Source organism: Nanorana parkeri, unplaced genomic scaffold, assembly GCF_000935625.1.
Source record: "Nanorana parkeri isolate BGI_ZX_2015 unplaced genomic scaffold, ASM93562v1 scaffold1451, whole genome shotgun sequence".
Lineage (NCBI taxonomy): Eukaryota > Metazoa > Chordata > Amphibia > Anura > Dicroglossidae > Nanorana > Nanorana parkeri.
This window is the reverse complement of record NW_017307719.1, coordinates 186,163-213,340: the sequence shown is the minus strand read 5'-3', so window position 1 is coordinate 213,340 and position 27,178 is coordinate 186,163. Positions and strand designations below refer to the sequence as shown.

The 27,178-nt window shown below is 42.5% G+C and overlaps 1 protein-coding gene across 1 annotated transcript in view; it reads right to left on the bottom strand.

Annotated features, from left to right (window-relative positions):
- The window catches only part of LOC108798328 (multidrug resistance-associated protein 1-like), a 119,497-nt gene that overhangs the window by 64,431 nt on the left and 27,888 nt on the right, over nucleotides 1–27,178 (bottom strand). The window contains exons 6-11 of the mRNA XM_018570068.1: nucleotides 23,686–23,747; nucleotides 18,952–19,083; nucleotides 13,392–13,613; nucleotides 6,290–6,467; nucleotides 5,457–5,618; nucleotides 2,094–2,186 (exon numbers count right to left, since the gene is read on the bottom strand). Coding sequence (XP_018425570.1) covers nucleotides 2,094–2,186; nucleotides 5,457–5,618; nucleotides 6,290–6,467; nucleotides 13,392–13,613; nucleotides 18,952–19,083; nucleotides 23,686–23,747 — 849 coding nt within the window. The remainder of the gene's footprint in view (nucleotides 1–2,093; nucleotides 2,187–5,456; nucleotides 5,619–6,289; nucleotides 6,468–13,391; nucleotides 13,614–18,951; nucleotides 19,084–23,685; nucleotides 23,748–27,178) is intronic.

The window sequence follows — 27,178 nt, the reverse complement described above, 5'->3', positions numbered from 1 at the left end:
TTCAACTACTCAGGTTGAAAACAGAACGTCTATAAATACATATGAAAACCACATTGCCGCATCAAGACACTGTGATAAATGTGGTCCCTAACTCTGAACTAAGTTTTCCTACTATGGGAACATAATGTATATAGCAATGTACAAAGAAAGGAGGCTCACCTGGAGGCAACACCATCCTCCTAAAAGGCACAGCAACATATCAGAAGCCCAGACATTACCTTTACAAGGCAGCTGGCAAGACTCTCAGTGTGTGTCTGCACCAAATCCCAAAAAGCAAAGGTGGCTGCCGCTCTCATCTGCTTGAAACTAGCAAAAAGGAAAAGGTGCACAAGTACAGAGCAATTTACAAAACAGTGCAAAAGGAGTCCCCCAGAACACTTTCAAGCTAGCCAGCAAAGGGGACCACCTTTTTGTTTTTGCTGGCTAGCTTGAAAATGTGCTGGGGACACTGTTTTACATTTTAAATTAGAGAGGGAAGGTTTAAAACCGCTTTTTTGCATTCTCCCATTGGAGAGATTTCTCTCACTGTGTTGTAGCTGACACTCCACCCTCTCCCTGCATACAGCCTGAAAGGACTTGTGTTGGGGAAGCACCTGGGGCCTGTGACAAGTGCCGTAAATCAAAACTGTGTGTCTCCTTGGTTTATGGGTGGTCGGACAGCAGTGGGGGCACACTGGCAACCACACTATTTCAGGAATAGGAACACCTAGGAAGACAGGACAAAGTGCACCTTGCACTTTGTCACCCAGGGACAGAAGCAAGAAAGTAAAAATTTGATGAGACTATTTCTCACTTCTCCCTCCAGAGCGGAATCACTTTAATGGCAACGTATTTCTTACAGTATTATTATATTTGCCAAAAATAAGTTCAGAAGAGCAAATTAAAAGATTAAAATACATTCTTTAGTCTGCTACATTTCTGTCCCTCACCAGCCTGCTCCCTAATAAAAGGTATGGGTTGCCAGAAAGGAGCATATATATGTAACCCAAACACAAATGTGTTCTCTACCAAGAGTTTACCTCATATACAGGTGAAACTCGAATAATTAGAATAGCGTGCAAAGTTCATTTATTTCACTAATGCAACTTAAAAGGTGAAACTAATATATGAGATAGACTCATTACATGCAAAGCAAGATAATTCAAGCTGTGATTTGTCATAATTGTGATGATTATGGCTTACAGCTCATGAAAACCCCAAGAACCCCAAATCCACAACCTCAAAAAAGTAGATTATTACATGCAATCAATAAAACATGGATTGTACATAGAACAATATCGGACCTCTGAAAAGTACACGCATGCATATGTACTCAGTACTTGGTTTGGGCCCCTTTTGCAGCACTTACTGCAATTACTTTTGCACGATATTCTAATTATTCGAGTTTCACCTGTAAAGTAACTATATACCATCATTGATATATATCCCACACTCAGGAAACAAACTTGGGAATTCACAAAGAGTGGCGACGACACTAAGCTAAAAAAAATCTAGCAGACCCTGCTCTTCATTAATTATTTAGGATCTGCTTCAACTTGTATGCCATGTCTGTGCCAGGCACAGCCTAGAGAAGAAGAAAGCTGAAGCTGCTTGATCTCCCTCCTTCTGCCCACTCTCCCGCTCAGCAAAGAGCGAGATAGGAAGAAGGCTGTTATACCGGTGTTTGCTGGGGTTACCAGGCATAAATGCAGGGAAAAGACCTGTGTTCACTACAGAACCAGCAATTCACTGCTCTACCAGAGACAGTGGTCATCAGTAGAGAGGGCAAATTCTCTCCAGTAGGGACACAAAGACAGCGACAAAAAAGTTTCTAATACTTCCACATTCTATTTAAAACTAACAAAAATAGTTTTGGATTTACATACAGTTCAAGCAACCTGTGGGTTAGGGACCCTCCATGATACTCAATAAGGAGATGAGAAGTCAATATGACATTTGTGAAACATGTTTAAAGATTTACATAAATATTCACAGACATTTTGTAAGCTTTCTGTTTCAGCAATCTGTGCTTTGTAAAACAAAAAACACATGGATAAGATCTGATTTTTTTTCTTCTTAGCAGATTATAAAAGTACTGTAGAATGTAGTTTTACCTGCAACTTTTTGATCACCACTCCAAACAATGTCATGAATGGAAGGTTCAAAAAAAATACTCCAACTCCAGCAAACACTGCAACTCCCAGTGTCTGGAAAGAAAAAATAATATCAGTAGGTGCACAAACAGCATATGACGTGTGAGTAAGACAGTTATTAATAATAAACTGCATCAATAAGGATCCACCATCCAAAGAAGACATTAGATTGTTTCCTACTAAATGGCATGTAAATTAGATAGTTCCTAATAATGATATCTTCATAATCTGATTGCATGCAGGCGCTGTTTGGACGATAATTTTCCACCCAGCTCCTTTGACAGAAGTTGATTGACAAATCAACTTTTGTTGAAGCAGCTGGTTCTCACAGCTTGAAATTCCCTGGCAAACGATATGCCTTGTTGTATCTAAAAGAAGACTCCATCTTTATGGTGCTTGAACATTCTTCTTGTATTTTTATAAATTTTCCCTCCACAGTCCAAAAACACTGCAATACATTTCCATACCCATTTTCAGCAATTAGATAATTGCAAGCTTCAGAGACCCATGTGAATGGTGTTCTCTTATAAGTGTTACTGACTACAGATTATTATTAAAGTATATAAAATGTAAAGCCAAAACAATTGAAAAATGTTTGGACGGTAGAGAATCCCTGTCAGGTCTGTGACCTTGCTTGCTGGGGAGCTTCACCCTCTATTTTTGTCATGTGACTGTTGTCGCTGGGAAAGGGAATGACTGGATATCCAAAGTTTTAGTTGTCACCCCATCAAGAGTTGATGGTTAATCTTTCAGTAGGACACTTGTTTGGGTGACGACTGCATCAGAGGAGAATTACCTTAATTCCTTTTTATCTTTGGATCAAAAAGTAAAAGAAAATCGCGAAGAATGACAGGCTACAAAAATACATGTTTAAATAGCTTTACTTCATCTTTAATTAATAATAATAAGTCTTTGGTTTTTGTTTTGTTAAACTTCTGAACCCTTAGGTGTTTTTCAAGATGCCTGATTCCAGTAGTTATGTAGTCAAACCAGTTTCATACCTCAATAGTTTGTCAGTTTTAGCATAATAACCCGCTTAATGTTGTACAGGATTTGTGACATAGCTGAGCTACACAGCTATCTTAATAGACTACAAGTTCAGATATTGCACTGTGATTGTGGTGGTATTTAGCTTGCTGGCATTTAGGAGCATAATATAACATAGAAATAACAAAAAAAATGGTTTCTGCACATAGGGCATATAGTTTTCCTGTGCGGGCGGTGGGGGACAGGGGTTTGTGCTGTTTCAGTGCATTACAATACGTAAATGTTTTCTTTTTTTTTTTACTTTATTAAAATGTCACAAAATGACACTTCATTAAAGATAATGCATCGCAGCTGAGTTGCGTTGCCGTGACTGACAGTAACTTCAGGTGATCTCCAATTCGTGGTGATAAAATGCAGCATTTCTGCATTTTTACACAATGCCCTGCAACCCACCTCACGTCAGCGCAGCAGTGTGCACAGGGAACATAGAAAACAATTGTTTTCTCTGTGCCCCGGTGGTGATCTGTGCTGTTCTTGTGCAGAAGAACACAGGTCACTGCATATAGTGTTTATGAACTGTGGCAGTGTAAGCCAATACCACGGTGTTAGGTGGCCTCAAAGTCACCCAGGGTTCTCAGCCAGAGGGGCTGAGTGGCTCCAGGAAGACAGTACGTGTACAACCTGCTTCCAGGTTGTCTGGATCATAGTTGGGATCCTGGAGCCAGGAGATTTCTTAGAGCTCTGGGTGGGATGAAATCTCCATTCCTGGGTCCATGCTTTGGTAGTGACCAGCACCTGATTGTACATCCTTCATGAAGAGTGTGCTGGGATGTGTTCAGGGCCCCACCTGTGAGTCAGGAGAGCTCCACCCTGGGGAGTGTTGGAGTTGTGTGTGTGCAGGGAGCACACGGACACAGACCACCTCGGGTGCATTCTAGAGCATGGAACAGCCAGGGGTGGCTGGGAGAGGTCAGGAAGGTCGGTGACCCGAGGACCTGCGGTACAGTCTGCTAAGAGAGCAGAGTGAGGGCTCACGAGGGGTGAGCAGCGTGAGTGTCTTGTAGCTGAGGAAAGCTACAGAGCCATAACAAGGACTGTCTTATGTTGCTGTTTCAAGCTATTTTGTGTTTGCCCTTTCAATAAACTGTGTTTCCTTGACTTACCTGGACTACAGTGGAGTGTCCTTGTTACAGAACCCATAAATAGAATGTGTCTTTATATTTACAAACAATATACACTTTCCTGTCTATTCTAGTTTAAATACTAGTAATACAACTACTTCTACCACTACTACTTAATAATAATATGTATAGTTGCACAGTGAACAGTTGTTACAGTATATATTTTACTAGCTGTGCCATACAGTAATATATTTCTAAATAGGCTAATATGTTTATTTTTTATTTATTTCTAAACCCAGAACCACAAATGTAATATATTGCACCTTACCAGTCCTAAGATGTGATGGTTGCATACTTTTCTTGTATATAACACACTTCATGTCCTAGGGTGACAGTCACTGTGGTGTATCTATGCAATAGCAGCATTGTGACCCTAAAGCTGTGTGGATGAAGGAATCTCCCACTGGGCCAATCTTCAGTGTCTTGCCAGTCGGCCCCGCTGGCTTTCAAAACACCTAAAGAATGCCTGCATCCAATCAGATTGTTCAGGTATTTTGAGAGCCAGCGGGGTTGACTAGCAAGTAGCAAGATACTAAAGCTTGCCCAGCGAGAAATTCCTCCAGCCTCACAGCTTAGCGTAGGAATCTGTGGCACTACAGGAAGAGGCCCTGAGCTGAAAAGGGAAGTTCTCTCCAAGCATGAGAACAGATAGTTTTAAAAGGAAGAGCATCAAAGAGAAGGGAAACAACCATGGATTACAGTAAGGCGCACATTACAGTATTGTTTTATGTTAAAAAATCTGAGGGTTTAATGTCACTTTAAGGCCTGCTAAGAGCCGGATGATTCTTGTTATGTCCTGATACTTAAAACCATAACATTCAAAGTGGGTCTACTTTCTTTTTCACATGACTTTATATCTACAACTTTCTGATTAGCTAATTGTACCATGAGCCGCAAGTCTAATAATTTTTACTCAGGGGATCCCTGAGATCTAAAAAACCTTTTAAGGGTTTCCCTTGGTTGAAAAGGTTGAGAAAGGCTGCTCTAAAATATAACATCTCATTTTATTTTTTTTAGCAGTTGAACATTTGTAAGTATTTTGTAGTGCTTTACCTATTATGGTTCTCAGTAACATCAAGGTCTTTACTACAATACTCAGTCATTTGTAGACTTGTCATTTGTTTAGGCAGTAAACATCTGAATTAATATACTATACCTGCCATAGGAAATACATTGCCACAATGATTGTAAAAGGTGCAGACCAAATATAGTTGAAACATGTTGCCAAGTCCATTAGTTTTTGTATATCCGTAGAGATCAGATTCACAATCTCCCCAGTGGAAGATTTTTTCCTTCCAGAGCTGGAAATTACTAACGCCTTGCAGAATAAAGAAATAATTTATAAAGGAGAGTATTAGTAGAACATATAGATCAGATGCATGATGGTACAGGAGAGAAGAGGGTAATATTTGAATAAGTCAAGCCACATTGCTATGGTACTGTAGAAAAAGCTTACAGAAACCACAGGAAAATCATTTAAATTTCTGTTTATAGATGAAGCTTCTCCTTAATTTATATATTTCACGTTCATTGAATAGCTGATATGCCTGTCACAGGGAATTAGGGAACATTTAGATGGAATTTCCTAAACAAACAAAAATACACTCTTGTACAGTATGGAGGATCTTTTCAACAGTTTGATGAGTTCCCTGCAAGTATATATTCAAATGAAAAAGCAGTAACAATTGTTTATTAGTTTTTTTGGTCTGGTTTATTTGTTTTTTTTAGTCTGTTTGTAGTCTTATTAGTGCACTTCCAAAAACATGTCTATGATTTTTTTTAAATCTGTTGTTACAGCTTTTTCAAGAGAACGCTGTCTTTTAGGTCCAAGCATCACTCCAGTACTGAGTGGACCTAGAAAAATTACCTTTTAGTGCAAATTTCAAAAAAAGGATGACAAGCATGAGTCTTTGACAGATGATCATTTTTTTCCCTTTAAAATATGAATGAAGACTAAACATTTAAGGAGCAAGTAAAAACAAAGCATACCTTATTATAGACACTACCCACTATTGCTGCTCTAAGTCTCATCCCAGTGACATAGCAAATGTAGTCATGTTGGTGAAGGCATAGGGATTGACCACAAGGACAGATTAGAAGGAGGACAGCAATCAGAAAGCTTTGCCAATATGGTGTCAAGGAATTCTTCAACCGATCCAGAAGCAACCTATGTGAGGGTAATGACAAAGTGACTAAAAATGTTGCAGGTGATACTATATCATGAGGTAAATTGTATCCATTTGTTGCTAACTAGATATTCCATTGCAACCCTGGGGAGCTGAGCCTTCTTCAACATCTTGAATGAATTTTCACTTTTGTTGACAAAAACACAATTCTATAGAGGTTCAGTACATGCAATGTAAGCATTTAGTAAACCTCTTTACGGACTCCTTCTAATTACTGTTCTGTGGAAAACAAAAACTGCCCATCAGCACTTTCTATGACAAAGAGACTGTAAGGTCTTGTTCACACCATGTCCAGAGCAGATCTGGAGCAGATCTACAAATGCGGTGCAGTGCGTTTTTTTATGCATTTTGACACGTTCCAATACATTTTTTTTGCTTAAAATAGGCTATTGGGTGAAGTCCAGTGCGTTTGTATGCATTTTGTATGCGTTTACATGCATTTTAGTGCATTTCAGACCAGAAAAAATAGAGCATGTGGGATTTTTTTTACAACACCGGAATGGATTACACTTGTGCGAACAGAGCCCAGAAATATCACAAGATTACATTAGGATGCATTTCAAGTGCGGGTTCTTTTTTTTTTAAACTTCACTTTAGGGTGATTGTAGCAATATTAGTACGCTTGCATCACTGTTTAGAATGTGACGCTTTTTTTATGGGCAGTAACAGTTTCTTTTTAAGAACAAGCTTTCGGAGGTCTTCTAACTTCTTCTAGGTCCAAGCAGTACTGGGACACGGAGGGTTGCTAAGAAGTACACTCACAAACACATACATATAGGGTAATAAGAATGAGAACGTTAGCCAGCTAAGTAGAGAAGTGAGCTATAGACTGGGAGGGGAGTCATAGAGGTGAGAAAGGTCATAAAACTATTAAAGGGAACAATTAAAGAAATAAGACATATAAATTCCTTTGTGTTGTAAGAAGGCTCTATGCACCGATTTTGTTGAAGAGTATTTTTAATTGCTTTAGTCCTTTTTCGCCATAACCTAAAAGCAGAACTCCGGACAAACTTTTTCTTAACCCTTGCATGGGGCTACCCATATATTGCAAGAGTTAAGTACTCCTTTTTTTAATTTTTTTTGTCTAGGTGCAAAAATAACAAAGTTAAACTCACCCAATCCTCGAAAACCGGCTTGCTGTTAGACCGGTCCCTAGAGCCTCTCTCCCCCTCTGATGCAGCAGTCTAAGGCTCCATTCACATATAGCATTCGTGTTTCCCAAGTGGTTTACTGTGCAGAAGACCACGCGGCACCGCAAACACTAAAATCTTCTGCACAGATTCCGCTCGTTTGCAGCTATATAATTATATAGCCACGAACGTTTGGAATCTGTCAAAAAATCACGCTTGGACTATTTTGCGGGCCGCGCGGTTTCGTACCGTGCAGCCGCCGCAAAAGTCTGAGCGATGCACATAAAAGTGCATTGTTTTTTTCTGTTTAGAGCGGCTCCACCGGTATTCAGCCGGCTGAATACGTGCAGACAATCGCTCCTGTGTGAATGGAGCCCAAGGCTTGTGAGTCATTACATTCTATACATAGGACATGAGGATGCAGAGGGACATATCATTGTTGCAGCAGAGGGGGAGATAGGCTGGAGGGAGTGCAAAGAGAGCCTGCCGACTCCTCAGTTCGGGTTAGTCTAACATTTTAATTTTTGCACCTAGACACAAACAAGCACTTTAACCTTTGCAATGCAGGGAGTAGCCCAACTGAAAAGGTAAAAAAAAAATGGTTATACTTGCTTAATGGAACTTCACAAATACTCAGGAAAGGGAAACTTTTGAACTACAAATGATAAAGAGAAAACAAAATGACTGTGGACCTCAGCTTTCTAAATTACTATTAAATGTTTTTCTGCCCATTCTCACCTCTGTTACTCTTTCCTCCTCCCACTCCATAGAACATTCTCTATTCCTTAGACTACATTCACTCCCGCATGCTGTTTGCCATGTTTACATGCATTTACATGTGTTCAGCCTATTTCGAGTTTCTTATTATATCCTGAAAACACAGAATTCTATTTTCTCTAAACAACTAAACTGACTACATCTAAAGGCAGTTAAACACTCAGCTTGAATTATACCATTGAAAAATCATTAGATTAGATTAGATACACCTAAACGCATACAAGTTTGACACTGCCAATGTTAATGGGGCTTAAGCTGGATGACTTTCTAACATTCATTATTGTGTGTGTGTGTGTGTGTGTGTGAGGGGGGGGGGGGGGGGGGGTTTGTACCATCTGTGAGTAGTGAATATACTTCTGTTTTTAGCCTTTGTGTTGCAAAGTCCAGAATCTAGTGCGTTCTGTTGTCTTAACACTATTATTATACAATATGTATATAGCACCAACGGTTTGCACAGCGCTTAACATATTTCTAAACCTCTGTGTACCAGTTCTGCTTGGACCAGGATGGAGGTAGCTTGATCTTCAAAATTAACTATGGTGCAAATAAAATAGTTATTACAGACAATACTCAACTGCTCGGTAGAAGCTGACACACACATTCAATCACTTCCTTCTTCCTAAATGATATGCGTTTGCCTGCTAAAATCTTATGATCAGACACAGAGTGGCAATATGAGAAGAAAAAAGTTAGGGAAAACAGTTATCCAATCATAACCAGTATTTTTTATTTTCTGCAGATGTTCTGTGCACAACAAGCCAGCTAAGTAGTATCTAAAAAGGGGATGAGCATTTGTAGCCTTCACATCTATTGAAGCACAGGTTCATTTTAAAACCAAACTCCAGTCAAAACTTTTTAAAAAAACATTATGGACAGAGTGGGGATGGCACAGAAGGGTCAGAACCACTGTTAGGTAATCATTACTTTCTGTGTCTTCCGGTACCGATGATGATCGCTACCCTCATTTCTTGACCTGGTGTCACACTCTAGTCAGGAGCACATTAAGTGAGGTAAAATACCCACAGTGGAGTCACAGATAGCAATTACATTTTAATAGGAGGTATTTAATTTTTTTGCACATGTATCCAAAACTAGAAATTAACAAAATTTTGGCTGGAGTTGGGCTTTAAGAATAAAAGCAGGATTTATTTTAACTGTGCTTAGCACCTAGGAAAATCATGAGGAAAAAGTATGAGGCTAATTGACATTTTACAAAATCATGTTACCCTTTGATTCCAGTAAGTTTCCTCTTAACTCATGTGCATTTAGATATTTAAAACAATAAATATGTTTAATGTTTCACCTCTGCATTCTTAGCATATTTCACAATTTTACAAGCAGGTTTGACATTCATTCTTCTTAGAAAGCCTACAGTTATGTGGTAATTTTACTATAAACTCTCTCCCATGTTGAACCTATACTCCTCACAGCAGACCTTGAACCCTCAAGCTAAAAAAACTACATATGCAGTTGTTCAGTCCCTGTTCAATAAGGTTTTAATGTCTGCAAGACATCATGGTGGAGTCTGTATGGGTTTAAGAACTCAATGTCAAAGCGCTCAGGCCAAAAATTTGAATCTGCAAATATCAAACACTGGAAAACGCACCAATTTTGCATTAGTGCCCATAAACTAAATGGGCATTAGTTAGATTAACCTATTTTAACTTCAACTATGCAAAAATCCCGTTTGCAGTAAGGATTGAAGTCAGCAACAGATATTAAAGTTAATTTAGAGGACTCAGCTATTTTTCTGAGGTGCACAAGAATATCTTGATGTCTTGTTTTTACATTTAGGATACTTAGAAATAGATGTGCTGATACTGGGCATTTTCACGACTATTCGTGAAAATGCCCCGATACGAAAAGCCAATACCAGCACTTGCAATTTTTTAATTGATTCGGTTGCCGTAAGGTCCTGAGCTTGCTAGCGCCTGTATACAGTGCTGGCCCGCACATCTTCCACCTCCTAAGACCACTGACAGGGCACTGGCTGCAGGACCCACTAGAAAGGAGGAAAGAGGCTGCACCCCGACAACGGCACCATGCAGCCCCCTCCAAGGAAGGTAAAATTCGGGGGGCAGAGTTGGTGGTACAAATACAATGTTATCTGACTGCAAAGCATTCCTCCTCATCTCAGCCATGGTACCATGTTATCTCACTGCAGAGCATTCCCCCTCATCCCAGCCATGGTACCATGTTATCTGACTGCTGGGATTTGTAGTCCTCTATAGCTGGTCGTATTATTCTTCATTGCTGCATAATCTATTGCTGGGATTTGTAGTTTTTTATAGCCGATTGCCATTCTGCATTTCTGTATAATGTATTGCTGGGATTTGTAGTCCCTCTACAGCTTGGAATCAGTGGTAAAACTACCAGGGTCGCAGTGTTTGCAGCTGGGACTGGCCCTGATGCTCCACCACTGTCCTAAAATCATTAGTCTGTATTGTTATAGAAAAACTGTCACATGACAATAAAAAAAAAGGGTATCAGTAATTGGAATCTGCGCATAATTGAGGAAAGGTAGCGGTACTCGTACTCAGTCTGGAAAAAATGGTATCGGTGCATCCCTACCTAGGACAAATATAGCATCTGAGTTTTCTGTAAATTGCATGCACTGAGCAGCAAGGTGTTAGCTTAAAGGAGAACTATGAGGCGAGTGCTTTTCACTCACCTCATAGTTCTAGCCGACCTGTGACAATGAGACTGTCACAGATCGGCTCAGTAGATCGGGAGGTGAGCGAACACATACCGGCGTTCGCTCACCTCTCGATCCTGTCACGGCTCTCTGCCGTGACAGGGAGGGGGCTGGATTCCCCCTCCCCGCTCCGATCCGCCAGCGCTGACTGGCAGAACGGACGGGGAAGGGGGCGGGTACAGCTGGCTTTGCCTCTAGATAGGCAGAGCCAGCTGTCAGTCACGCAGCTGGGCGGATCGCGGCATTAATTGTTGGAATCCGCTTGAGCTGCGGCGTCTCAGTATACCGCGAGCAGCAGCTCGCGGTATACTGCGGCGTCTCAGTATACCGCGAGCTACAGCTCGTGGTATACTGAGCCTAGGGTGACGGGAGGACGCTAGTTTGTGTCCTCAAATACAAACTAGCAACATCCAGGGGCTTGATGACCCCTGTCCTGGCACATCCGGAGTTCCCCCCTGGATGCGGGGTCCGAGGGTTCCTGTGTTGGGAAGCGACTGCTCCTTCATACATCTTTCAGGGACTGCACGGGGGATCCCTCCAATCCTTGGACCAACTGTTGGCCCCTGACCCTGTGCCGCAGAATGTGTGGTTTGCTTACCACCAACTTCAACATTTTGTAAGGGGACTATGCAAGGTTCTCTGACCGCATTTGAACAACTATGCGCAACAGGTGAATCCCCGCCTCATCTTATATCGTTTCTGTATGACTTCCTATCCTCTGGGCTCGAAGGGGAATCCCCGTACTTCATCTCCGCATGGGAGCAGGAATTGGGCGTGGTCCTTTCCGAGGAGGAGAGGCGGAAATGCTTCTGCTTCACTCATAGTCTCTGCATGTCTTCAGCGGTGCAGGAACGCAACTACAAACTCCTGACTAGGTGGTACAGGGCCCCAGCTCGGATGCACCAGATTTTTCCCTCTCTACCGGACACCTGCTGGAGGTGCCTCACAGGGGTGGGAACATTATCACATATCTGGTGGAGCTGCCCTCTGATCGTCCCCTTCTGGTGAACCATCTCACACGTGTACTCAAGAATGTCTGCCAGTGATCTCCATCTCACGCCTCAAATGGCAATACTGTCGGTATTTCCGGGATCCATCTCTCGGGCAAAGAAATCTCTCTTATGATTCTTTGTTAACACCGCTAGGGCGTTGATCCAGAGACATTGGAATTCCCAGGTGATTCCAACACTGGGGGAATGGTCTGCGGAAATTTGCCGTCTAATGAGATCCGAGTCCCCCCCCCCCTTCCCCTTCCTTCTCTCCCCTTCTTTCCTCCTCCCCTGTGTCTCCGTGCGTCTTTGTGCCCCTCTGTTGTCCACTTGTCGTGTGGTGTTGTGAGTTGATTGTTATGTTTGTGTTGTAAGGCGGCTCCAAGTGGGGCGCAGCACCTGATGTGTAGGGTAGCTGGAATCTCGCAGGGCTTCCCTTGGTTACCTTGATTTCCTTGCCTGACTCAATAATGTTGACCTCCTTGGAGGGGAGAGCTTTAGCAGTCTGGAACCCCCACGCTGGGGTCAAGACTTTGAGCGAAGGTGCGGCTCGTATCTGGGCACATTGTCATGTACATTTCTAAGGTGGTTGTTATTGTCTACAGCTCTGCTACTATTACCAAGTTCGCTCAACTGACGCTGCCTTTGTATGTTGTTCTACTTTGTATGTTGTTTTATTCTTATGCTTGTGAAAAATTCAATAAACACTATTTCTGTTAAAAAAAAAGTGATTACATCCACACGACAGCCAGACAATTTACAAAAGGAGATATCATCAAAGCCAGTACATATATTTCTCTCAGCAAAAGTTTCCCTTTAACAGCAAAAGTGTAATAAATAATTTTGTGCAGTAATCCAAACCAACTACAGATTAATGGTTAGCAGAGAGAGTGCAATAGATGCAGTGATCAGATCAGGTTTAACTGGGCAACTTAGCGTGGATAACGTCACAATGCTGCCTTTTACGCTATAGCAATTTCTCTTTTATTCTAGGACAAAAAGACAATCCAAATTCACAATTAATGGCTTTCATATTTTACTATTTGTTAGTCAGCTATTGTAATTGCATTTTACCATAATACATTTATGCAAGAAAACTATTGATCTAGTTAATCTATCTAAAGCAGCATGAAAACTTTGAAAGTCGTCAAATCTGTTAGGAATATTTTTTATAGATAATGGGGTGAAAAACAGCACTTCAAAAATGGTACAATAATTGGAATGTAGAACTGGTACTGCAGTTATGGGCATCCACTCCACATATTTATCATTCGCTTGTCAGTTAAGGTATTTTTTAGAGAAATGGGTGATTACCTCATTAGCTCAGGACTGATGAAGAGAAATGCAGTGTACAGAACCATTAGCAGGACACTCAGCAGGTAGTAGGGACCAAAAACTTTGAAGATAATCTTTACAAGTGAGTGATTGTTCATCTGCATGCTTGGACTTTTCAGCAGCACTTCAGTTTCATCTTCGTTAAAGATCTTAGTGTCTTTATTCACATTTGGCTTAGGGAATGTAGTGCGTACCTCCAGCCTGGTAAATTATATAAAGGAAACATTATTATTTTAACTTCTTTTAATACATTTCTTAATAAAAGAATACATTTTAACCCTTAAAACCCTACTCTAAAGAAAAGAAATTTAAACTGTAGGCAGCATTTTTTCAATTTTTATTTTAGCTTATGCAATGTAAATGGTACCACATATAAAATAGGTGTTATCCCAATTTGACTGCGAAAGTGGAAATACAATTTAATTCTTTTCTTTTTCATCCATTCTGTTGTAGATCTGATGGTGTGCTTGGGATCATTTTCCTGTTGCATGTCCCAATTTCATTCAAGCTTTAGCTGTCGGACAGATGACCTAGCATTTGACTCTAGAATACTTTGGTATATAGATTAGTTCATTATTGACTCAATGACTGCAAGGTCCCCAAGTCCTGTGGCTGCCAAACAAGCCATAATCATCATCCTCCACCACCGTGCTTGACAGTTGGTGTTTGTGCTGATATGCGGTTTGGTTTTTGCCAAATTTGGTGCTGTGCATTATGGCAAAACATCCCCACTTTAGTCTTATCTCTCCAAAGGACATTGTTCCAGAAGCCTTGTGGTTTGTTCAGATGCAACTTTGCAAACCTAAGCCATGTTGCCATGTTATTTTTAAAGAGAAGAGGCTTTTCTTCTGGCAACCCTTCCAAACAAACTGTGCTTGTCCAGTCTTTTTTTAAATTGAACTGTCATGAACTTTAACATGTTAACTGAGGTCTGTAGAGTCTGAGATGTAACGCTTGGGATGTTCACTCCTGGGAAGATTGGCAACTGTCTTGAATGTTTTTCACTTGTGATTAATCTTCGTCAATGTAGAAAAATGGACTTTAAACTATTTGGGCCTTATAACCCTTCCTAGATTGATGGGCAGCAACAATTGCTTCTCCATGATCATTGCTGATGTCTTGCCACCTTGAGATTGTGTTAACGCAAACAACCTGAATGCCCCAGACCAGCAAACTGCTAAAACTTTGGCTTTTATAGAGGTAGTCACACATTTGCTGATGATTAATTAATCAAGGGCATTTGATTAGTAGCACCTAGCTGCTACATAGCCTCTTAATTCCAATGGAAGCGATAAGGGTGTACTTAGTTTTTCACACATCATTTCTCCATTTTGGCCATACCACCTGGGCTGCAAGATCTGCGTATTGTGCACCCCAGTGCAAACGGCTTGTGTCCGATGTTATTATTGCAGGCTGTACGGGCTTAATATGGTGATAGTGAAGAAGATTCTTCTTGTGTGTCCACTACCACAGTGACTTCTTCATTAAATAGGTAATCACTATTTTCTGGTGTATGTCTACCTTGTCCCGCTGGCTCAGGCACTTGTATGCTCGCATTAATGGGGACAAAATTGCATTGCGGACTTTGAGTTGAATGCTGGAGATCTTCTCCGACAGAAGGGATTTTGCGTTTTGAGTGGTATCCAGAAGAGCACCCAGAAATATCAGTCTCTGGGACGGTATGAGATTTTTCGAAATTTTTTAACCAACCGAACTGTTGAGGGCTGTAATCAGAAAATCTTGATGCTCCAGGATAGTGTGATGACTCAGGGCCATGAGTAGGATATCGTCAAGGTAATGGTTCACACAAATGCCTCTCAGTCTGAAAAGAGCAATTAGTGGAAGAAGTATCTTTGTAAATGTCCGAGGCGCTGTAGAAATGCCAAATGGGAGACACATGAATTGCCAACTACTGCGAAGCTGGAATTTTGGAAACTTCTGATGTATGGGTATATGTAGGTACGCATCTGAGAGGTAGATTGGGGACATCCAATTCTAAAGTTGAATTGTAGGAACAATCAATTGAGGAGATTCAATATGGAATGTAAGGACTTTAATGCGTTTGTTCAATACTTTTAGATCCAAGACCGGCCTGAGGTCTCCCGTCTTCTTCCCTAAGAAGAGAGGCAAATTAAAACTGGAATATTGCTTTTTTCTTGGAACTGGACAAATAGTTCCCTTCTGAACTAGACAGATTACATACTGACAAAACAGAGTAGCTTAATCTTAGGAGAATGTGAGACGGGTTTGGACAAACTGATCTCAAGGAGGACTTCTTCTAAAAGACCATTTGTGGCCGTGCCTGACAGTGGCAGAAACCCAAGGTTCCATGATCTGTTCTTCGCAAACATTGGCAAAGTGATGAAGACAGGTACACCATCAAAAAGACCTCTTGGCTTTCTGAACGGAAGAAGATATGCCCTGTTTGGCCATCCTGGGAAGAGTGGACCTTCTGTTTGCCTGGAACTTATAACGGCGGTAAAAGCCCGGACTTGCCTCCTGTGACTTTGGAAATTGCACTATCCAACTTTCCACCAAAAAGGTTGGTTCAATCATAGGGAATACGACACCAATTGGATTTTGAAGACGAGCCTGCAGCTCAAGGCTTCAGCCATAACGCCCGTCTTGCCGTGACGGTGGTCAACATAGGTTGGAAGAATAGTGAATCACATCAATCACTGTTTCTCCCACAAAATCGTCAATAATTTAAAGTCTTGCAGAGCTGAAATAATGTGGTCTCGGTCCACCTCCGTTCTAAGAGCATTCTCTATGCTGTTGGTCCAGGCGGAAATAGCCCTTAAGACTAAAGTTAGGGCGACTGCTGGATGGCAGGTGCTTCCCGAAGCCAAATAGGCTCTTTTAAGATTGAGATCAGCCTTGTGATCCAAAGGGTCCCTAAAGGAAATTATGTCTTCCATAGGTAATGTGCCATGTCACGCCAGCAGCATCACTAATGGGGTGGGGCTAAGCGGCTCACTTCCTCATCCTTGAGAGGATAAAGCTTGTATAAGCAAGTATTCAAACTTTTTTTTTTTTACTTTCTTCCACTAATCAATGATTTGATTAGGATTTTTTTCATGAATGGAAAACCCTCCTGAAACCCCTGGTCCCAGACCCTTTTGGGGAGAGGGGTGACGGTCCGCCGTCTCCCTTGATGGTCGATGGCAGCAAGGAATACGAGGTGGAGGCTATTCTTGATTGTCGTGGGACTGCAGCATCCCGCCGCTTCCTCCTTAAATGGAAGGGTTATGGGCCTGAGGAAAACTCGTGGGAACCTGCGGCCCATGTCCACGCTCCCGAACTGGTTCGTCAATTCCTCCAAAGGGCTCCTACTCGTCCTGCCCGGGTTGGCATCCGGAGGCTGCCCATCGGAGGGGGGTCTCTCAGCAAAAGACCCGCTCTGCGCATGCGCCAAGGAGGACGAGCGCCCGCATGCGTAGAGCACGCCCTTCTCACGGACAGACACCGGAACCGGCACCGGAAGTGACGCGCATACGGCGCAGAAAGACGCGCCAAAGGGCGCACAGGAAGTGGCATGAGTGATTGACTCACTTCCTTATTTAAGCCCAGTTCACACGCCCATTAGTTGCTGGTTTGTCTTTTCAGCTTGGGTGTGTTCCTTGTACTTGTATCCTGTTTTGCCTTGTCCCGTATGCACCTGAACTCCCTGGATTTTTACCTGTTCCCGTTTGACAACCATCCCTGCTTGCTGCCTGCCTTTTTGACCTCGGACCGTTTATTGGATATTCTTCTGCCTGCTCCCTTTTGTACCGCATCTGATCTCCTGGCTTATGAACCCGGCTTGCTGTGACCTCGATTACTGGATTTCCCTGAGCACTTGTGCCACTCATTGTCTGCCTGGCCTCTGTCATCAACATCAAAGTCATAGGTTGGAAGAATAGTGAATCACATCAATCACTGTTTCTCCCACAAAATCGTCAATAATTTAAAGTCTTGCAGAGCTGAAATAATGTGGTCTCGGTCCACCTCCGTTCTAAGAGCATTCTCTATGCTGTTGGTCCAGGCGGAAATAGCCCTTAAGACTAAAGTTAGGGCGACTGCTGGATGGCAGGTGCTTCCCGAAGCCAAATAGGCTCTTTTAAGATTGAGATCAGCCTTGTGATCCAAAGGGTCCCTAAAGGAAATTATGTCTTCCATAGGTAATGTGCCATGTCACGCCAGCAGCATCACTAATGGGGTGGGGCTAAGCGGCTCACTTCCTCATCCTTGAGAGGATAAAGCTTGTATAAGCAAGTATTCAAACTTTTTTTTTTTTACTTTCTTCCACTAATCAATGATTTGATTAGGATTTTTTTCATGAATGGAAAACCCTCCTGAAACCCCTGGTCCCAGACCCTTTTGGGGAGAGGGGTGACGGTCCGCCGTCTCCCTTGATGGTCGATGGCAGCAAGGAATACGAGGTGGAGGCTATTCTTGATTGTCGTGGGACTGCAGCATCCCGCCGCTTCCTCCTTAAATGGAAGGGTTATGGGCCTGAGGAAAACTCGTGGGAACCTGCGGCCCATGTCCACGCTCCCGAACTGGTTCGTCAATTCCTCCAAAGGGCTCCTACTCGTCCTGCCCGGGTTGGCATCCGGAGGCTGCCCATCGGAGGGGGGTCTCTCAGCAAAAGACCCGCTCTGCGCATGCGCCAAGGAGGACGAGCGCCCGCATGCGTAGAGCACGCCCTTCTCACGGACAGACACCGGAACCGGCACCGGAAGTGACGCGCATACGGCGCAGAAAGACGCGCCAAAGGGCGCACAGGAAGTGGCATGAGTGATTGACTCACTTCCTTATTTAAGCCCAGTTCACACGCCCATTAGTTGCTGGTTTGTCTTTTCAGCTTGGGTGTGTTCCTTGTACTTGTATCCTGTTTTGCCTTGTCCCGTATGCACCTGAACTCCCTGGATTTTTACCTGTTCCCGTTTGACAACCATCCCTGCTTGCTGCCTGCCTTTTTGACCTCGGACCGTTTATTGGATATTCTTCTGCCTGCTCCCTTTTGTACCGCATCTGATCTCCTGGCTTATGAACCCGGCTTGCTGTGACCTCGATTACTGGATTTCCCTGAGCACTTGTGCCACTCATTGTCTGCCTGGCCTCTGTCATCAACATCAAAGGCCACAAGACACGAGGTGCAAGAGAAGCCTCCTCAAACATTTGGTCTCCCTACCAGGTACATGATAGAGCTGGAGTTTACTCTGCACAAAGTAACATAGTTTCTCCCTGCCTCAGCACTACACCAATAAATCTCTGCTGCAGTGATCTCTCTCAACAAATCAAGTCTCTTCACAGCTTTAACACTATCTGTGCAGACTGTGGTGATTACCTCCTTGCAGGGAGAAATGCTCTAGCAATGCAGCAACTGTGCAGGGTCTATTCCCAATAACCTACTCATGTCCGAGAGTAAAGATTAGAGCACATAAATGTGTATACAAAATGTAAAATGTTCACAAGAGAAAGCAATGGTTAGCTTACCAAAAATGTGAATACAAATTATATATACAGTATTTTTTTGAAATCCAAAGGCACTTACGGCTTGGTTTTATACCATTCCTTCTGTATCTCTTTTGAGAACCTCTGTAAAATTTGTTCAGCTGTGTCTGATTTCCTCAGAGACCAAATATCTTCAACTTTTAATGGTTGTTTGTAACCTCTGAACATTATTCTTAAAAAAAAACATCAAATGTGAGAAGAAATTAGTACACCAATTGTGCATGTTTTTTTTTCATTTTTTATGCATTTTTTCACATTTTTGTTTGTTTGCCTACCTACAATAACAAACTTGAGCAAAGTATTAATTAAATCAGTGTACCAAATATAAACCTTATATACTGTATGTTCTTTAAAAAAATATATTATTTAGGTAGTCAGATTAGCCAGTTATTGTCAAGTTACCAGTTCATACGGAAACTGTACAATTTGCTCTGGGTATCTAGGCTCTGGTCATTAACCACGTGAGGATTTTGAACGTACGAAATATGTCCTAAAAAACATCAACAAAGTTTTCAGGACACATCTGTACATCCAGTTCCTCTCCCCCTGCCACCACTATTAAAAGCAATAAGCAGCTGTCAAAAAGACAGCCTATCTTAGTTTTGAAATACACTGCAGGAGTGGCTGTCAAAATGCAGCTGCTCCAGTGTAAAATAGTCTGCACCTGTCATTGAGAAAATACATCAATGTATTTTTTTTTAATTGTATTTACTATTACATTCCAAAGGTGTGACCATTGATCTAAATATGAACTGACATCACTAAAAGAAACCTTACCATAAATAAATGTATTCCTTTTTTTACCCTAATAAGCCTTACCATTTATATCTCTGTATTTATTTAGTTTATTCATTATTTAGTTTATTTATTGCTTCCATTTGTTTTGTTTGTTACTTTTTTTCCGTGCCACAGAAAATGCACAACATTAAAAAGTGAATTTTTTTTGTAAATAACTTTGTCATGGTTTGTACGAGAAACCATGTCTAGGTCTGTCTAGGTCCGGAAAAAAAAAACAGAACAGACCTGAACGGGACAGATCTGAGGTAATTGGTTGTAAATGCCTGCTTACATCCCACTGCACATAAACCTAAAACCATTTAGTCCAGCTTTGTCCTTCATCTCAAGATGGAAAGAAAAAAAGAAAAACGGACACAGACATCACAAATGTGACATTTGTTCCATACTGCTATGATCAGCAGGGGATCTGCGCTGATTGGAACAGACAGTACCCATGTGAAAGAGGCCTAAATATATTATTTTCTCTAAGCTGGAAACTATCTTTCAAATGGTAGATGTTGTGTATATCAGCCACTATTTTAAGATTGCATCTGCTGTAAGAGCATCTGCTGTATAAAACAATAATCCATAGCAACTCATTTGAAATTATATTTATTACTACAGCAAAGTAAAATCTCATTGGCTGCTGTACTATGCATATTACCTTTGCTCTTTGCACTAATAAATATGACCAATTATAAGGCTGGTATGGTAACTGGCTTGATTAATACAAAATGAAAAAAGTGGAGTGCCTATGCTGCCTAGAGTGACTAATAATCATTATGGCTTCCTCCAGGTTTCAAAAATCATTAGCTAGCTGTGTTTTGCTACAGATTTTTAAGTAATATGTTGTCACATTTATTATGTTTACTTTCTAGGTCTGTACGAGTCTGTTCCTGACAACGTTATCTTTATTGGCTTTCAATGCTTCCAGTTCATCTTCTTCAAGCTAGACAGAGAGGTTTATCTCTTCTTGCCATGATCCCTAAACTGATATTGAAACGCCTATGATGTTTCACTGAGACGTATGGAGCAAAGGATTAACAAGAAGCTTAGAAACTACAAAAGTTTGGTCAGTTACTCAAGAGCCTTGGTTCTCAACTGTTTTTTTTTATATTTTGGAGGGTGTTTGTGTGTGAGAGCATGTCTGTGAGTGTGTGAGATTGTGTCTGTGGTTGTGTGTGTCTGACAGTGTTTTTGAGTGTCTGTTCACACTAGTACAATGCAATAATCGAACAGTCCCATGTGATTATTGCACTGTACTATGCAATCGCACCTACTGCGCGTTCTGGTGTGGGAGGTGTATTGCGATGTCATTAATTTGAATGGCACCCCAAACGCACCTCCCACCCACAGTCCAATTGCCTGCATGCGGACGCCCGGTACTGCAACCGCCTGCATTCCAGTGCAGTGCCACTTGGGTCGCGACTTAATGACCAAGGACAAATATGGGTCCTGAGGTTACACAGGTTGAAAACCACTGCTCTAGGGAACACTCCAATCTGCTCTCCAGAGTCAGCACACCATTCATCAGATAGATTAAAAAGTTGAGCCTTGGATTAAAATTGAACTAATCTATAGTTTTAAAGACTTTTTTTACAGCTAGGTTGCTGATTAAAGTTAAATTACCTATTCAAAAATAAAAAGAATCATCAATCTCATTTATATAACCACAATGGTAACCATAAAGTGAGCCAATTCCATCTATACAATTCTGTTATGGTTGTGGAGGATAAAAGAGGAGCCTTCCTGTATTATAACTATTTAGCAGATCACTCTGTAATCTCAGATATAATGGTATAGAGTACTGTTACTTCTGAATGGATGAACCTCAATTCAAGATTCTACCTGAAGGGGTGATGTTCTGGCAAAATGAGTGCTCCCAGTAAAATGAAAGAGTGATTAATAGTGTGTGAACTCAGGGGCCCCTCAAACCACCCCGCCACCCAAAAAAAGGTACCTACCTCCAGAACACATTCCTGTGCCTGCGCCATCTCCGTCTCCTACTCTTCAGCTCTGTTACTGCTGGTTCCGATGTCATCGCTCACTGCTGCAGAGCCCACCAGAGAACTCGCATAGCCCCTCAAGAGACCCCGCATAGCCCCTCAAGAGACCCCGTACAGCCCACCTGATTTCTTGCACAGCCCATCTGAGACCTTGCACAGCCCACCTGAGACCCAGCACAAGGCCTACCTGAGAGTGACCCTGCAGAGCCCACCCGAAAGTGACACTGCAGACTAACTGAGAACCAGCACATACCAGAGACCCGGCCGAGGGCACCTGAAACCCCACACAGCCCACCTGAAAGTGACCCTGCAGAGCCCACCAAAGATCCTGCAGGGCCTGCCATAGACCCCGCAGAGTTCACCTGAGACCCTGCAGAGCCCTCCTGAGATCCCACACATACTAGAGACCCCACACATACTAGAGACCCCACACAGCCCACCTGAGAGTGACCCTGCAGAGCCCACCATGGACCCCGCAGACCCCCACCGAAGACCCAGCAGAGCTCACCTTAAACCCTGCACAGCTCACCATAGATCCCACACAGCCCACCATAGATCCCACAGTGAGATCCTGCAGAGCCCACCTGAGACCCCGCACATACCAGAGACCCTGCACAGCCCACCTGGGAGTGACCCTGCAGAGCCTACCATAGACCTCGCAGAGTCCACCGTAGGCCCCGCACAGCCACTTGAGACCCCTCACAGACCACCTGAGAGTGACCCTGCAGAGCCCACTATAGACTTTCTATGGTGGGCTCTGCAGGGTCTCAGGCGGGCTGGTCGAGGGTCCCTTTCCCTGCACTCCACTTACCTGTCAGCCGCGAGCCACCCGCTGCTGGGCTCCAGCCTCCTCGGCCTCCTCCACCACACCGGACAGGTTACCGATGCTGCTGGGCCCCGGTCTCCTCCACCACTACCAGCCCCCTTCCTCCTCCACCACCACCATGTTCCGGCCTCCTCCTCCATCGCTGCTGGGCCCGGCTTCCTCCTCCTCCACCACTGCCACTGGGCCCCAGCCTCCTCCTCCACTGCCGCCACTGGGCCCCCCTCTGCCCTGGGCCCCATAGCGACCGCTACAGTCAGGGTAGTTACTCCACTGTGTTGACTAATTAGAATCAAAATAGCCTCCTCCTCATGGAGTATGTTTATATCTAGGTTGATAATTGATAGAGCCTGTATTATGTGCATGAACACTACATTTCCACTGCAAACATGACTTTATTTATATTATTTATTAGAACTGCCATATACAACATTTAACCCCTTAAGGACAGTGGCAATTGCCCAAGTTCTGAACGCAAACAAAACAGAATTTGAGCTATATGTCTCTTTAACCATAATTTACCTCTTTTTTATATTATATATTGTTTTTTTAGAGAACAAATAGGGCTTTTGTTTGACATCAAATATTTATAAATGAACTGTAATTATATATGAATAAAATGTAACCATTTATGAGAAATTAAGACATTTTCATTGGGAATATCATAATACCGATACATTTTACTGCAATAAAACACCCATAATTGTATTTGACAAAACTGAAAAAAACTGTGATTAGTGCTGAAGGGGTTGATTTTTTTTTAAAAATACAATTATTAAAAATGGGTACAATTAACGAAAAAAAGAAGAAAAAACACAATAATCCTGAACAGTACTATCGTACTGATCAGAGTGATCAGTTATAAAACTGTGATCAGCAATGAAAGGGTTTTAATTTTTTTTTTTTAAATAAAGATTTTTTTAAAATTATTACTTTGGAACACTAAGTAGCCACTGGGACTACTTTGAAACTTTGTAGCACTGATCTACTGCTCTTACCTCAGATCAGCGCTGTCAGGCAATGATTTGAATCATTGCCTGTTACAGTGTATCATGCTGATCGCAGTGACTGCTTGTCACTGTAACGGGTGAACTGAATTGAAGACTGCCCACGTCCTAACGTCGGCAAGTGGTTAAATCTAGCAAATGTAAAATTTTGTTTTACTCACTCTGTAAACCAGCTGAATGTAATTTGGGAAATAAAAGAAGCATCAGACACCGGGCATGGATTCTAGGAGATACAAAGAAGCAATAAATAATAATAATATATAATTATAATAAATCAAACAGTCAGATCAAATAAATCAAATAGTAACATCTTTCTATAGACTGTTTTAGCAAGGTAAATGTGAACTCCAGCAGATGTAAAAAAAAATACAAAATAATACCTTTAAGTGTATTTAAATCATAAAGATAAACATCTCTGATTTGCTCCCTTTTGGCCTAATAAATATACCATAGAAAGTGTTTTGGAATATCTGTCTGTCCTGCTGATCCTGCCAGAAATCCAGTTCTGTCCTGTGAAGTCTATAGTATTATCTCATGCACTATCATAAGTCCTGCTCAGTTCATCCCTGTCGATTACATAACACCCTCATGTATGTTATGGAGATGAGTGGGAGATGTTCTGTAGTACTAACAAACTTCTTGTCTTAGGGCAAAAATACTTCTCATCCATAGTGTGGCAGAGCATGGCAATGCCACTATGTAGTTTGGCAAAATGGCCACCCAGGACTCTCAGCCAGAGGGGCTGAGCAGCTCCAGGAAAGGAAAGTACTTTTAGCAGGAAAGAGTTGGCTTTACAATTCTTTCCGGGTTTTCTAAATTATAACTGGGATCCTGGAACTGGGAGATTTCTAAGAGAACTGGGAGGGATGAAATCTCCATTCCTGGGCCCGGGCTTTAGCGGTGACCAGCACAAGATTGTGCACCTGTGCACGGCCCTTATGAAAAGGATGCTGGTTCAGGTTCAGGGTTCCAGCTGGAAGACAAGGGAGGTGTCTGTCCAGCAGTCAGGAGTACTCCATCCTGGAACCAGCCTGTGTGGCAATTCTGCTGGATACAGCCTGTGTGGCAAGTCTGTTTGGGAGAGGTTTAAAGTAACCTGAAGTCGGCGAGACTTTCAAAAACGTTATTTTGCTTAAAGACAAAGCTAAAGTTATGTTCTTATGTTGGAGAAACCCCTGTGAGGGAAAACTTGTGTGAACTTTTAAATAAAAAGTGGGCAGGAAGCCCTAAAAAGACCATGTTTGTGAGTGGACTATGTCCTTAATGCACTACCATTTGAAGCTAAATCTCACAATAGCTACAGTACAGTGAGTGGCTAAGGACTGGTAAGCTGTGGCTCTGTCACTTAAAGGAGAACTATGGGGTTAAGTCTTTTCCCCATAGTTCTCCTTAGGGTAACGGGAGGACACAAACTAGCGTCCTCCCGTCACCCTAGGCTCAGTATACCGCGAGCTGTAGCTCACGGTATACTGAGATGCCGCAGTATACCGCGAGCAGCTGCGAGCGTGACTGACAGCTGGCTCTGCCTATCCAGAGGCAGAGCCAGCTGTACCCTCCCTCGTCCGTTCCGCCAGTCAGCGCTGGCGGATCGGAGTGAGGAGGGGGGAATCCAGCCCCTCCCCTGTCACGGCAGAGAGCCATGACAGGATCGAGAGGTGAGTGAACGCCGGTATGTGTTCGCTCACCTCCCGATCTACTGAGCCAACCTGTGACAGTCTCATTGTCTTGGTATATTGGTATACAAATAAGCTACATTTTTGTTCCTAGGTAAGGTACTTGAATGCATTCTTAAAGGTTTAACTCCTGAGTTTAGTGCCACTTTAAGTTACTTGCCCTCAATGAATGGATAGTGCACATGCACCTGTAAGAATGGACTTTGCCGTTTCAGTCGCTAGTGGCCAGTGAGATGGGTGTGAAGTACCCATCTACCCTATAAGTCACTGAGATTCCTGCTGAACTGCAGCTTTTGTATCAAGTGTCTGTTCCTACTGAGTGTCTGCTGCAGTCTACTCCATGCGACATCCAAAATCAAATTGATGGACACAACTTGATATGGATTTTCAAGTTTTCAATGGGTTGGAAGTCTCTTCATTCCAGAGCAGCATTCCCGAAGCTGCCACATCTTGTTCTCTCCTCTCTGCTTCAATGTAGTAGTAGGTGGCTTCTTTAGCTGTTGGGTAAAAGCCTGCAACATCGTAGCAGTAGTGTGTGGTGGCGTGGAGGAATGGTGCTACCTGAGTTTTTAAAGCAAGTTATAAAGTCCTTAGTCCACAATAGAGAAGAAGACACACACAGGTGGCTGCAAGTAAATATATTTGTATCCTCTAAAACTCAGGGCACTTTGATATACAAATACTGACCTTGCTTCCTAGCAGTTGGTTATTGAGACTGCCCCATTGTACCCAATAACCAATATCTAGGTGTAGGGAGCATGCATGCGATAAATTGTCAGAAGCAAAATTTGTATTTGCATAAAAGAGCATCATTGGTTTCAGGAATCCTGAGGAACTCAAACAGACATTGGTACAAATGCACCCAAGAATGCTTTCTCCTCTGATATTTAGCTTGGTAGGCTGGATGACTTGCAAACTATAATTTCCGGTGACCACATCTTATGAATTGTCCTGGATGACCTGTGAACAGTGATGGTCCGAACACACCCGAGTTTGAACTTTAGAACATGGAAAAAGTTAGAATTCGAACATCAAACACAATGCAAGTCTAAGGAACTAGAACTTCCAAGTTACTGGCCATAAAAAGGGTATGGGGATCCGGGTACTGACCTGGGCGGCATGTATCAATGAAAAAAACTTTTAAAAAATACAGTTTTTAAAGTAGCAGTGATTTTAACATCGCTTAAAATGAAACAATAAAATTGAAAAATTTGTTTAAATATCGTGCCTGGGGGACCCCTTAAAAAAGGGGACGAGTGAGCGCACCACCCCCTGCCATACCAGGCTACGTGCCCTCGGCACTGGGAAGGTACATTTCCAGGGTCGTCTCTGGAAAAGCACCTTGTCCCCGTGCCGATGGGGACAAGGGCCTCTTCCCCACGAGTTCTGGGGCGTTGGCTTTGGGGGTGCAGGCAGGGGGGGTGTTTATGCACATTGGGGTACCCCTTTAACCCCTTCATGACTGAGGCCCTTTTTTCAATTTTTGCACCCATGTTATATTCCACATTTTAGGCCTGAAAATTACGTAAAACCCCCCAACATTATTTTCTGAATGCCAAGACCCTATAGAATAAAATGGTGGTAGTTGAAAATTTCTATGTTGCGCAATATTAGCGCAACTCCTTATTAAACCCCAAAATTTAGTGACAAATTTAATTAAATGCCCCAAAACACAACAAATTACCCATTTTTTTAATGAAATATTACAAATAATACAACGAGTAAAACGATACCCAACATGCCCAGTTTACAGATTGCGTGCGACCGTGAAACGGCGAAAAACTGCAGTACCCCAAAAAGTCAATAAGACACTTTAAAAGCCCCCACAGGTCATTAATTTAGAGATACCCCAAAATACTGGCCCTAGAATTATTGCTCTCACTCCGGCGTGCGTGGCGATACCCAACATGTGTAGCGCGTTCGTCGTTTTCATGCGTAGGCGCACCCGACGCGTGTTTACGTGGCGACGCGCGGGGGCGGG